Consider the following 14,170-nt stretch of genomic DNA (forward strand, 5'->3'; position numbering starts at 1 on the left):
CGACCAGACGTGCTGTACAGCAGCTCCCGCAATAAGCGACGAAATCAGGGGTATAAACCCCGATAACGGACACGATCTGGAGCCGGAGTGCACTCAGCGAAGCAGGGTAACCATGGGGCATCGAAAGAATCAACGCACGAGTCGCAAATCGCCCGGAAACCCGATCTACGTTAATGGGGCCTACCTGAGCCAGAGCCAGGGAGAGACGGCCGCTCTCCTGGATGGTAAAGCCAGACACCAACCCCTTCAAGCACTTATCTCTGCTCCTCCCCCCCCCCTGGACCGGTGGGGGTTATCCCGGTCCGCTCTCTGTCCCAGGAGCACACAACTAAGCAGACCACACAAGCATGACCCGGGCATACTAATCTACAGGCCCCTAAAGGTCTCAACTAAAATGGCGGCCGGCAAAACAACCCGCATGGCGAACATGACGCTGCCATCGACTACACCCCTGAAGCGCCCGGATGCGACCCTGTTCCACCTCTGGGACTCGCTAGGGTGGCGACAACAAGCAGCCCGACCTAAATCGTCTCCACCACAGAAGAAGGGTGAGCGGAACCGCAAGAGTCGGGGAGTGGAGGGATTACCCCTGGGTACACACTCGTCTTACCCACCCATGTATGCGCAACCTTACCCACCCGGGCGGCAGGTCACAGGGCATAATGCCCACGAGCATCACCCACACTGGCGGAGGAAGAAGCAACGAACACGACGACCAACGACCCGCTCCTCCGTCCCTCCCGCAAGTGGAGTAAACCCGGACCCCAGTGGCAACCGAGTTTGTGGCAAGAAGATGCAGTCCTGCACTCCAGCCTGGGGCTGGGGGGACACCCTCTCCGACACCGATAATGCAACGGGCCACAGGAACCCAGAAACAGACACGCACCGCCTATACAGAGACGGCATCGGGTGATGGAGAATCGGATGGGGGCCACATGTAATCGCTGATATGGGACACTGTCACACTGCGAGCACCGAGTATCTTGGGCGCTGACATGCCCTAACAGCGAATTTGCAGATCCTACCGAAAGGTTGGACACGCTTGTGGACAATACGATTCATATTATGCTTGCCTTATACCTTAATACACAGGTAAACTGTTTTATGCCATGACACATACCGCTTGCTTCAAACAAACGATTACTAGAGGTTAGACCAAATGCCTATACAGACACACTCTTGCCAACAAACCTAGTACACTCTCGAGGGCACACGCTCACATGCACTTGAATCATAAACATGATGTATATATGTACATTGGTGACCATAGTACTTGTTCAACGTAGGTGCACTGAACTACACAGACAGGGAACCAGTACATATAGAAATATTACTATTGTCTTTATGTCCAACACCCAATCGCGTAAGCAATAGCCTATGTGGGGGACACTAACGGAAGGGAGGCACTAGACATTAATGGAAGTCGTATGACAGTTAACCTAGCCCACACAACGGTTATACCCGCCTACAATATATGTATACCTGTGACGCTACTTTGGTTGTGTTTTGTTGCGTTCTGTTTGGGTGCTTTGGGAGAGAACCCAGCCTGACTCACGCTATATATATTTAAATTGTATTGTATATGTCTTTGCTAAACGACAAGATAAAAATGGAAAAATGAAGCATCCCCATGCCGGAAATGTACTATTTCAAAGCTGACAATGTCTTAACCCCATACTGTAACCGACTTATACGTTTCCCTCTTCTTTTATGTACCCCATCACAAATGCTTCAATAAAAGAAAGATTGACAAAAAAAAAAAAATGGTTCAAAATCCTTGTCTGGAAATTATAGACCTGTGAGCTTAACTTCTGTGACTGGGAAATTATTTGAACGCCTATTAAGGGATAATATTCAGGAATACATTGGGAAGAACTGTGTTATTAGCAATAATCAGCATGGTTTTATGAAACATAGGTCATGTCAAACTAACCTAATTGCATTCTACGAAGAAGTAAGTAAAAGTATAGATAAGGGTGTTGCAGTGGATGTGATCTACTTGGATTTTGCCAAGGCATTTGATACGGTTCCTCACAATAGGTTAGTCTTCAAACTAAAATAAATTGGTGTAGATGAATATTCTTGTTCTTGGGTAGAACATTGGTTTAAGGATAGAGTTGTCATTAATGGTAAATTTTCAAGCTGGACAAAAGTGGTAAGTGGTGTCCCTCAGGGTTCTGTTTTCGGACCGCTTTTATTTAACATATTTATAAATGATCTTGAAATGGGCATTGAAAGCCATGTAGCAGTGTTTGCAGATGACACAAAACTTTGTAAAGTAATAAAATGTGAGCAGGATATTGCCTTGCTGCAGAGGGATTTGGATAGATTGGGGGACTGGGCACTAAAATGGCAGATGGAATTTAACATAGAGGAATGCAAAATTATGCACTTTGGGGTTAAGAATGCACAAGCAATTTACACCCTAAATGGTAGTGAACTAGGGATAACCACACACGAGAAGGATTTGGGAATTATTATAGACAACAAATTAGGCAGCAATATGCAATGTCAATCTGCAGTTGCTTAGGCCATTAAGGTTTTGTCATGTATAAATAGGGGCATAAATTCTCGAGATGAAAATATAATTTTGCCTCTTTATAAATCGCTGGTAAGACCACACCTTGAATATGCTGTGCAATTTTGGGCACCTGTTCTAAAGAAAGATATCATGGCACTAGAAAAAGTGCAGAGACGAGCTACAAAATTGATAAAAAGGAATGGAGCATTTTAGTTATGAAGAAAGGTTAAAAAAATTAAACCTGTTTAGTTTGGAAAAACGTCGCCTGAGAGGGGATAGGATAACATTATACAAATATATTCGAGGCCAGTACAAATCATTATATGGAAATCTATTCATAAACAGGGCTATACATAGGACACAAGGTCACACATTTAGGCTGGAAGAAAGGAGATTTTATCTAAGGCAAATAAAAGGTTTTTGTACGGTAAGAACAATAAGGATATGGAAGTCTTTGCCTGAAGAGGTGATTTTTTTCAGAGTCTATACAGATGTTTAAACTGCAGTTGGATAAATACTTGCAAAAACATAACATACAGGGATATAATTTCCAATTAGTGGGATAATAGCTGCTTGATCCAAGGAGACATCTGACTGCTATTTTGGGGTCAAGAAGGAATTTTTTCCTAGTTTGTTGCAAAATTGGAACCTTCTTTTGGATCAACAGCAAAAACATATGTGAGGAAGGCTGAACTTGATGGATGCAAGTCTCTTTTCAGCTATGTAACTATGTAACTAGGTAAATATGTAACTATGAATGGGAATCGTACATCCCGGCTCTCATACCATAGCATACTGTTAGATCACATGCGCATGTGCAGTGCCGCTACAGTCGATCACAGAAATTCATTGAACACATCAGATGAAGTTCCCAATTGCTCCTATATGAGGAGCATAGGATTGGCCAGTCATCCTGGAAGCACGCCTCCAGGATAACATAACTCGAGGATAATGTCGCAACAGCACCAAAGGAGACTCAAGTCTGGAAAAAAGGTGAGTTATTCGTTTAATATTTATTCATTTCGTTTTTCATTTTCACACATGGGGGGCCTAAATAACAAGGAGCATCAGGGCTGTAGTGCTAGGAATAAAGATATGTATTCCTAATGCTAGACTGTTCCTTTTACAGACAATTTGGTGGACCACACTAAATTTCATTACACTAGAAATACTTTGTAAACGAAGGAGAGATACATTAATTTGCAGAGGGGTGGGATTGTGTCCTATGTGTGGGAGTGCCTTACATTGTACATGTGTTATTATTGGTTTGTAAGTTTGTGTCCCTGTCCCCAACAAGGTCCATGTGGGCGTACACCTTGCTTGGAGACTTGCATGAAAGGCCAGTGTGGCTTCCATTAAAGAGATATTTGTTTACCCCTTCATGAAGTATTGGCTCATGTTTGGGGGATTGGAGAACTACATGCACTCTGGGGATTGCTATATCACAATACTCCACTGAGTATAATCACTAGCTCTTATAAGAGCTGTCCCTGCTAGGCTCTCTGGACTAGGAGAGCCTAGCAGGAAGCTGGATCCTTTTCTTGGGTCCAGGGTGGGTGGAGGACGGCGAGATCCACAACCAAGCTGCAGCGGTTTGTGGGAGTCTACGGTGGTTATGGTGTTCCAGTACAGTTCTTATGGTGATTGCAAGTACTAGGAAGCAGCGATTGATGGAGGTACCTAGTCGGGGTGACAGGCGGTCCGTCACAGTTGCACAATATGAAAAGTAGAAAAAGTTAAGAAATAAAAGGTCTTTGTGGCGGTTCTCGTGAGAGAGGAGGGGTATCCACCGCCAGAGATGTCCCTTTCCCCTAGTGTGGGTAGTACAGTAGTATTCCCAAGTTGATCTCCAAACCAGCAATAGAGCAAGTATAGCTTTTCAGCCCTTACAAGAGCTAGTGGTTATAGCAGGTATAGCTGTTCCCTACAATCACGAGGCTCTGTGTTGAGGGTGAAGTGAACTGACTTTAATGGGACCACACTTGGCCTTTTATGACAATCCCCATGCTAGGGGTACTCCCACCTGGACCTGATGGAAGACTACAGTACAAAGTTACAGACCAATGACAAAGTTGTTCAAGTACATGACACCATACATAATCGTACAATCCCTTCCCTCCTCCTGGGAGATAATTGAGTCAGGTACTTTACTAATTCAATTATCTCCAGGCGAAAAAAACACAATTTTACAGGCAACCCAAAGTACCCCAAAACCTCATATCAACCTCACAAAAGTTATATCCCTGGAGTCTGGAAGTCCCAGTGGTGTTCGCACCATCGAGTGGCCGATTTTAGTTCCACGCACTAACAAACACCGCGGTAGGCATTCGCGGAGTTAAGATGGCCGCCGCCTCGTGTTCGCCCATACGAACAACGGACACCCAGCCGACCACTTAGGATGTTACTCATATTGTGGTTTTCGCAAGTGTGAAAAGAAGTCAGCCAGGTTAATGAGAGCCACACGACTGCACTGGCTGGTCAATCCATTAGGTAGATTGTTCGGTTGAGTTCGTATATCGGATCAGTTAAATAAAACAGTTAATCAGGGACAGGGAATCTGTCACAGTATTTTTTATAACAGTTAATGACAACCCCTCTCCCGCACCAAAGGATGGAATGCTCAGAATCTTACCACGTTCATCCAGAAATATGTGGTTATAGACTGCAAATTCATATCCTAAAAGGAATAAGAGATGATCAGTATGATGTAAGCAAATTGCATTCTATATGTAATACATTTTTCTAATCGGTTCTCAATATCTTTTAATTTCCACAAATAAATAGATAGGGATAGAGGATCTCAATGGCATAAATTGGGAAGAACAATGAAGTGTTACTAATAGTATAATAAACTATCACCTCAAAACATTTTTTTAAAACATTTAATAATCCTTTCATCATATTTTGAAAGGAAATTGATTTTTAAAAATAAAGTGCAATAGGTATAATAAATAGACTGTTCCCATGGCAAGTCTTACAAGCCAGTCAATTAGAGCGCTGTAATGAGAAGTAAAAGCTTGGGAAATTATTTAAAAGGTATTTTCCCACTTTGTTGAAAAGTTGAAAAACGTATTGGGAAAACTAAACTTTCCCACATGATACTTGGACACAGCGAATCGTAACAAAAACAATATAAAAAGGTAACCATAACTGCTCATATACTTTTAAGTGGCTATGGTGCTTGGAGTGTCTTTTTAAAGAGAGCATGTTTGCATATTAAATATTTTGTAACTGGAGCCAGCTGCCTAGGGTTCAGGAACAGGAATTAGAAAGGAGCCCAGAACCATGAAATTGCTTGACCCCATTTACTGTCTCCGGATAGGTCTCCTGCATAGGTCCCTGTTTGATCTTTATCCTTCTATTTCTTAGAATCACAGAACATTATAAAAGTAGGATTGGTGAAATTCTTACCATATCTACAATAGCAAATAAGCGAAGGTCCAAAAATACATTTGTTGGAGATGTCCATTGTTTCGTTGGACGCACATTTATTTGTAAATTACTATTCAGGTCTTTTAGCAGAGCAACGAAAGTGCAATTTGTCTGGGACTGGCCTACACCTGTAACATGAGAAAGATGCAGTTAAAAAGAACGAACGCATTTATTATAATTTTTTAGCATCTATATAGCTCCAACTTATTCTTTACTGCTTTACGATATTATAAAAGGGTAATTTTTTTTAATTTGTATTTTATTGGAGTTTAGAAGCTCAGAATACAACTTTGTCATGGTATGAGAGTAGCAATAATAACAATTACACAGTAACATCACTTCATAAACGACTGGTACGGGTTACCAAAGGATCTCTTTCTATGTAGCAAACATAGAAAGAGATACATGATAACTAGGGGTTATCATGGGTCAATGATAGTGGAGACATTTTAAACAATTTGGACAGTCTACAGGAGCCAGGAGCCTGTAAGCTTTGCCCAACGTTAAATACAAGGACTTTGTGGGGCTGTGGTGGTCAGTTCTCTTTTTCGCTGTGTCTTGCGGCTGCGGGAGGCTGTGATAGTCCCTCAAGATGAGTGCGGTGGCTACTTGCTTTAGTGCAGGGTTGTTTCTTCGTCATGACTGGCACATATTAGCTTTTTGTTTTTTTCTCTCCTTGATCACTCTTCGGTTGTCGCTGCATCTGGTCATCTTCCTTTCTGGTCTCTCCCTTGTCCACATCTTGCAAGTTCAGCTGTCGGATGAATTTCTTTTGGTCGTCTGAGGAGATCTGGCTGTTGGTGCCAGTTGTCTCCTTTCTACAAGGGCTGCATAGAAAGTCAGTGTGCTACCCTCGAACTGCACAGTACCTAGCGTTCTGAAACGGGAGATGATCACGGATCTGGTTGTGTGAAGGATTATACCTGAACCAAGGCTCATTACTGGATGACTAGTCTGTTTAAAATTTGCCATTTAGATCATGATATGCTTTATATGTTGATTAACTTTACCCTAGTTTTAGTGCCTGACACGTTTGCACAATCTCTTTTACTTGTGACATCCTGTGGTGTCTGAGGAGAAGATTGCAACTGTCACCCTTTTCCCCCCTTCTTGTGTCCTCAGTAACCATGTTTTTTTTTTTATATAAAACCGTTGAAATATGCATAGTTCTGTAAATTCCTTATATGGTACAAAGTGCCTTCAAGCATCCTGTGTTTGTCGCGTAAGTCACAAAGCTATTTACTATATAATCTTGTATGCTCTCCCATTAAAAAGCAGAAGCATCTTTTGATTTTGCAAACAACATTGTGTGTGTGTCTAATTGCTTCTCCGAGTGCTCAAACGTACAATCTGGCTTTCCTTTAACATATTTTGAACCATACGTCTTTTGTGACTACTATGGTGTCTCTGAGTTTGTCCGCTGGTGCTGTTGTGGCTTTGCGGATTCTAAAAACGGACATTATCATGCCGGGCTTGTTGCTCCATCTTATGCCCATTACTGTTAATAAGCGGTTTATGTAGATCATTAGGGCTTCTCCGTCAATAGTCTCTGGTATACCTTTGATGCAAATATTCTGCATCCTATGTCGGGCCTCTAACGATGTGACAGTCCGAGTGAGTTTCTGGACCTGTGATATAAGGTCCTGCATAACGTCTCTGGAGTTCTGCAGCTGGTTGTCTCTTGCGCTCTCTCTGGCTTCCACCTCTGTAAGCCTATTCTGGATATCTCCCACTGCCCTCTACACCTCACTAATTTCTTCTAGAAGGTCTCTTATGTCCCTCTTCGTCACTGGGGATGAGTCTTCTTCCGAGTTGGAAGCTTGGTATTAGGCCCCTTCTGCTGTCGGAGGTGAGGTATGACTTTCGCTGTCCTCATGGGAGTCTTCCGAGGCCTCCTCCTCACTGAGTAGCTCGGGCGCCATCTTGGCAGGTGCTGGTGGAGTAGGCCTCACAAACGAGAGCCTAATATTGGGTGGTTTAGGTGGCTGCGGAAGGCTGAATTTCTTATTCTTATGCCCCATTACAGTCTTTGTGTGGGAGACTCGTGTACTGCTGTTTGAGGGAGACGTTTTTGTGTTTTTGTTCTATTTTGTCAGTCTCTGGTACGGAGATCCACAGAAACACATCCGTCTCGTTAGGCAGTTGGCCACGCCCTCCCACAAAAGGGTAATTTAACAATAAATGAGACAATTACAAAATGTTACAGGAATAATAAGTTGATGTGGACCCTGCTCAAACAAGCTTACAGTCTAAACTACCCCAATCGGTTTTTGTTTTTTTTGTTTGTTTTTTAATAGTCTCCTTAGTCTTATAGGTCTTGAAATTATCTGTAATAATGCTGACTAAAATGTATCAATTAAAACTCTTTTGTTATGTTTAAATGCATCCAAGCCTGTACAGCTGCAATCCAGGGCTATTCATGCACCATAAAATACAGAAGATAAATAAATGTTCGCATTGTATTTTATTTAGAAGAGTCAGTCAAATTTACAATATTAAATTATCCTTCCAAAAATGAAATAACGATAATGCACTCAAAGTATATTGAACAAAAATGTTTATTAATAATATAATGTGACAAGTAACATGCAATCAATCTAAAAAAAACAAACACAAAAAAAAACACCACAATGATCTTCACAAAATCTAGTCATGTGTTTTGTAGCTTTAGTGCATGTGTCCTCACTGCCCACAAATAACATATGCATATGGTCAAAATCTAGGCAAACAAAAATCTATACTCACTGACACAATAAACACTTATAGGGGCTTTCCCACAGTATGTAAGCTATTACATGTGGAAAACTCCCCTATGAGAGTTCAGTCTGCGCTGAGCAGAGGAATTAATTTTATTGCGTCACATTTTTGAGTTTTTCATAGTTTTTTTTATTTCCATTAGTTGTATCAGGAATTATGGATTTTAATTTGCCTTTTCTGGGAGGCTGAAAAAAAGTTAGAAAAAAAAAGATTTCTGATAAGTAAGTATATTTTTTTTATTTACAGGTATTACGTTTTACAACCCACCTCACTATAATTAGGGTGAAGGGGAGTAGGTAAAGTTGTTTTATTTTAATAGGAATGGTTAGGGGATTTAAGACATGGGTGGGAGTTGGGGGACACTAGATCCTCCCCTTACAATATGATAATCCCACCTACTCAACATGGGTGTGGTAGTGTCACGATACCTTACCTGTCATCCTCGGACCCACGCACTACAGCCTCCTCCTTCACTGAGCGGCACGGCACCTCTGACGCCGGCCGCTCAGACAGAGCGGAATTTCTAAGTTCGGCGCATGCGCGCCACCGCCGTCGGCTTGAAGCCGACAAGATCCTGACGCAGCCACGCCCCCGGACCTTTTGGGGGCGTGGTTTTAAAGCAACACTCACCACACTATAAAAGGGCTGTCCTGACAGCAGTAAGACGCCCTAGTGTGGTTCTTCCTGGTTCCCCTAGTGCTATTTATGTGACATTTGTATTCTCTTCTGGTATTTGACTTTTGGCTACTCTATTTGACTACTCTACTCTCTGGTTCCCTGTACTTTGGCTTGCTTATCGTTATTCCCGTATTCTGTTATCCCTTGACCTCTGGCTATCCCATTTGACTACTCTAACGTGAGTCCGGCCATTCTAAGGTCCGGTATACGTTCTATAGTTAGGTTACACTCTGCGAGAAGGGGTCACTATCGTGACATTACACTAGGGCCATGGACCCTGCAGGTGTTAACCCTCTTGGGCTTGGTACGGACAATAGGTTTGAGGAACTGGACCATCGTATGGACCAGATCGCCCTCGCCGTACAGACATTAATTAACCGCACTGCTTATCTCCAGCCGGAGGAGCAGACTCCTAGTCAGAGACCCCAAGAACATCCCATGGAAGTGCTACCTACAGGCACTTCCAATCAGGCTACAGCACCTCTCAGGTATGGGGGTGATCCTAACGGATGCAGGGGGTTCCTAAACCAGATAAGCATCTACTTTGAACTCCATCCTAGAGCTTACCCTACCGATAGAGCTAAGTTTGGGTATATTATCACCCTGTTAGTTGATAAGGCTTTAACCTGGGCTAATCCCTTATGGGAGAATGACAACCCAATAGTCTTTAATTACACTAACTTTGTTGCAGCTTTCAGGAGAACTTTTGATACCCCAGGCAGAAAAACTAACGCTGCCAAATCCTTATTACGTCTAAGACAAGGTACCCGTTCTCTAGTAGATTATGCTTTGGAGTTCCGTACTTTAGCTGCAGAAGTCAGATGGAACGAACAAGCATTCGTGGATGTGTTCCTAAATGGAGTGTCTGATATAATCCTAGATGAAGTGGCCACAAGAGATTTACCAGACACTCTAGAGGAGCTAATAACATATTTAGCTCATATTGATGAACGCCTTAGGTATAGGCAGAATACCAGAGAGAGACCTAGGAGAGTACCGGAACGTCTTGCTCTAACCTATCCCTCGTCAGAAACCCCTCCAGAACCCATGCAATTAGGGGCTACAAGATTGTCTGAGACAGAGAGACAATACCGTAGGAGGGAAGGTTTATGTTTATATTGTGTCAGGAAGGGACATACACGAGTGAATTGTCCTAACCGGCCGGAAAACTCTCGCACCTAAGTTCACAGGGGGGACAGGCCTTGGGTGTTATGTGTATGTCCTCCTTCAATGATAAAAAAGATCTCCGGCTTCTTCTACCTATTACTTTAGAATGGGAGGGAAAGAAAGTATCCACCCTTGCTTTAATCGATTCTGGGGCTGCCGAGAATTTTGTAGATCACTTATTCGGGCAGAAAAATACCCTTCCATTCCAAAAAAGATCGGCACCCTTGGCCGTTGAGGCCATAGATGGTAGACCATTATCGATACCTCTTATTACCCAGGAGACCATTCCTCTAGTATTATCTACAGGTCTTCTTCATAGGGAGGTTATCACTCTGCAACAGATAACATCTCCTATTTTTCCTGTAATCCTTGGGTTTCCTTGGTTAGCCCAGCATAATCCGTCGATTGACTGGGAAAAGAGGGAGATTATTAAGTGGGGAGATTCTTGTCACAGTAAATGCATTACTCCGATTAAACCAGTGGGGTTAATCAATATACCTACTATGGAACCATTGACCACCCAAATACCCAACCAATATATTGATCTTAAAGATGTCTTTGAACCTAAAGAGGCAGAAAAATTACCTCCTCATCGTCCCTATGATTGTCCTATTGAATTGTTGCCCGGTACTATGCCTCCACGAGGTACGGTTTATCCCCTGTCGATAGCCGAGAATAAAGTATTAGAGGAGTACATTGCCGAGAACTTAAAGAAAGGGTTTATCACTAAATCTTCATCGCCTGCGGGCGCTGGGTTTTTCTTTGTATCTAAGAAAGAGGGGGATTTAAGACCCTGTATTGATTACAGAGGGTTAAATAAGATTACTATACGTAATGCTTACCCTATTCCCTTAGTGACTGAACTATTTGACAGGTTGAAAGGAGCTACTGTCTTTTCTAAATTAGATTTGCGGGGAGCATATAATTTAATCAGAATAAAAGAAGGGCATGAATGGAAAACTGCTTTTAATACTCGTTATGGTCATTATGAGTATCGAGTTATGCCCTTCGGGTTATGTAACGCCCCAGCAGTCTTCCAGGACTTCATTAATGATGTGTTGCGAGAATTTTTACAAATGTTTGTAATAGTATACTTGGATGATATCCTGATTTACTCTAAAAACATGAACGAACACTATGAACATGTCAGATTGGTTCTTTCAAGGTTATTAGAGAATGGTCTCTATTGTAAACTGGAGAAATGTTTGTTCCACAAGGAAGAAGTGCATTTCCTGGGATATATCATTTCTAGTACGGGTTTCCAAATGGAGCCGAAAAAGTTAGAAGCCATTCAGCAATGGCCCTTACCAGTTGGACTTAAAGCAATCCAACGCTTCTTGGGGTTTGCCAATTACTATAGAAAATTCATTAACCCCTTAAGGACCGGCCTGTTTTTGCGATGTTTGTACGTTAAGGACCAGAGCAGTTTTAACACTTTTGTGGTGTTTGTGTTTAGCTGTAATTTTCCGCTCTCTCATTTACGGTTCCCATACAAGTTATATATTGTTTTTTTCACGACAAAAAGGGCTTTCTTTACATACCAGTATTTATATTATGCCATATATTGTATTTAAAAAAAAAAATAAAATATGGTGAAAAAAAACAAAAAAAACATGTTTTTGGACTTTTACTTGAAAAATCTTTTACTTATCTACAAAAGCTAATGAAAAAAACTGCTAAATAGATTAAAAATGTTGTCCCGAGTTTAAAAACACCCAGTGTTTACATGCTTTATTGCTTTTTTTTGCAAGTTATAGGCCTATAAATACAAGTAGGAAATTGTGGTTTCAATATATATATATTTTAAATGTATCAATAGTGACATTGTTACACCGTTATCTGTCATAAATCCCCGAAACACACCTAACATGTACATATTTTTTAAAGTAGACAACCCAGGGTATTCAAAATGGGGTATGTCCAGTCTTTTTTAGTAGCCACCTAGTCACAAACACTGGCCAAAGTTAGCATTTATATTTGTTTGTGTGTTAAAAATGCAAAAAACGCTAACTTTGGCCGGTGTTTGTGACTAAGTGGCTACTACAAAAGGCTGAACATACCTCATTTGCAATACCTTGGGTTGTCTTCTTTTGCAAATGGTATGCCATCATGGGGCTAATTCTCATTCCTTGGCTACCATACGCTCTCAAAGGCAACCTAACCAATCTGATAAATTTCAATAAAAAAAAAAAAAGTAAAATCAAGCCTTATATTTGACCCTGTAACTTTCACAAACACTATAAAACCTCTACATGTGGGGTACTGTTATACTCAGGAGACTTCGCTGAACACAAATATTAGTGTATCAGAACAGTAAAATATATCACAGCAATAATATCCTCAGTGAAAGAGCTGTTTGTGTGTGAAAAATGCAAAAAACTTCACTTTCACTGACAATATCATCGCTGTGATATGTTTTACTGTTTTGAAACACTAATATTTGTGTTCAGCGAAGTCTCCCGAGTAAAACAGTACCCCCATGTACAGGATTTAGGGTGTCATAGAAAGTTACAGGGTTAAACACAGTGCTAGCAAATTAAATTATCTGGACTTTTGGCCTGGGTTGGCAGGCAGGTCCCTCAAATTGCAATCATTAAAATTACTTAATTAGGTAAAAATATTACATAAATATGCACGTAGAATTTTAATATATATACATATTTATATATTTGACGTCTACGTGTATATTTATGAAATTATTTATGTAATCATGTATGTGGACATATGTATATTTCGTATTATTTTTATTTATTTATTTATACATAGATATATATATCATTACATTCTAAGTGTATTTTGATATAAATATATATATATCAATATCAAAATACTGTTAGAATAAAATTGCATATATATATATAATTTTTTTTAATTATTAAAAATTATTTTTATTTTTTGTTATTTATTTTTATTAACATATTATTTGTATTTTATAATAATATATATATACCATATATATAGTTATTATATATATTGTATATATTCGTGTGTAATTTAAATATAAGTGTATTTTTATATTAATATACGTATATATAAATATAAAAATACACTTAGTATGACATTATATATATGATATATATACATATATTATATATAGGTATATATAGATATAATACATGTATATATATCATATATATATATACACATATTATTTTTTTTTTTACACTGATTGTTTTTTTTTTACACTTTATTTTGGATTTTACACTTGCAGGGAGACTGCCTGTCAGCACAGACAGTCCCCCTGCAGGCAGACACATGGACCCCTATTGCGGTCATGTGATCGAGTGATCACATGGCCGTGGGGTCCTGATCTGCCGAGGGGGGACTGCCCGGGCAGACAGGCAGTCCCCCTGGACCGGGAGGAGCACTGATCGCCGCCGTGGGACCGACGGTGATCAGGTAAGTAGCCCCTGACCGTTATGACGGTTCAGGACCGTCAGCGGTCCAAACGCACATTTTACCGCTGACGGTCCTGAACCGTCAGCGGTCCTTAAGGGGTTAAAGGATTCTCTTCTATAACAGCCCCTATTTCTGCTATGACGAAGAAGGGCAGAAATCACAGGGAATGGGGTACAGAAGCTAAAAGAGCTTTTGATTCGTTGAAAGAAGCCTTTT

At 40.8% G+C, this 14,170-nt stretch overlaps 1 protein-coding gene across 1 annotated transcript in view; it reads right to left on the minus strand.

Annotated features, from left to right (window-relative positions):
- The window catches only part of LOC134578475 (uncharacterized), a 133,592-nt gene that overhangs the window by 86,484 nt on the left and 32,938 nt on the right, over positions 1 to 14,170 (minus strand). Inside the window, exons 2-3 of the mRNA XM_063437474.1 lie at positions 5,933 to 6,081; positions 5,154 to 5,198 (exon numbers count right to left, since the gene is read on the minus strand). Coding sequence (XP_063293544.1) covers positions 5,154 to 5,198; positions 5,933 to 6,081 — 194 coding nt within the window. The remainder of the gene's footprint in view (positions 1 to 5,153; positions 5,199 to 5,932; positions 6,082 to 14,170) is intronic.

This window comes from Pelobates fuscus, chromosome 12 (genome assembly GCF_036172605.1).
Source record: "Pelobates fuscus isolate aPelFus1 chromosome 12, aPelFus1.pri, whole genome shotgun sequence".
Lineage (NCBI taxonomy): Eukaryota > Metazoa > Chordata > Amphibia > Anura > Pelobatidae > Pelobates > Pelobates fuscus.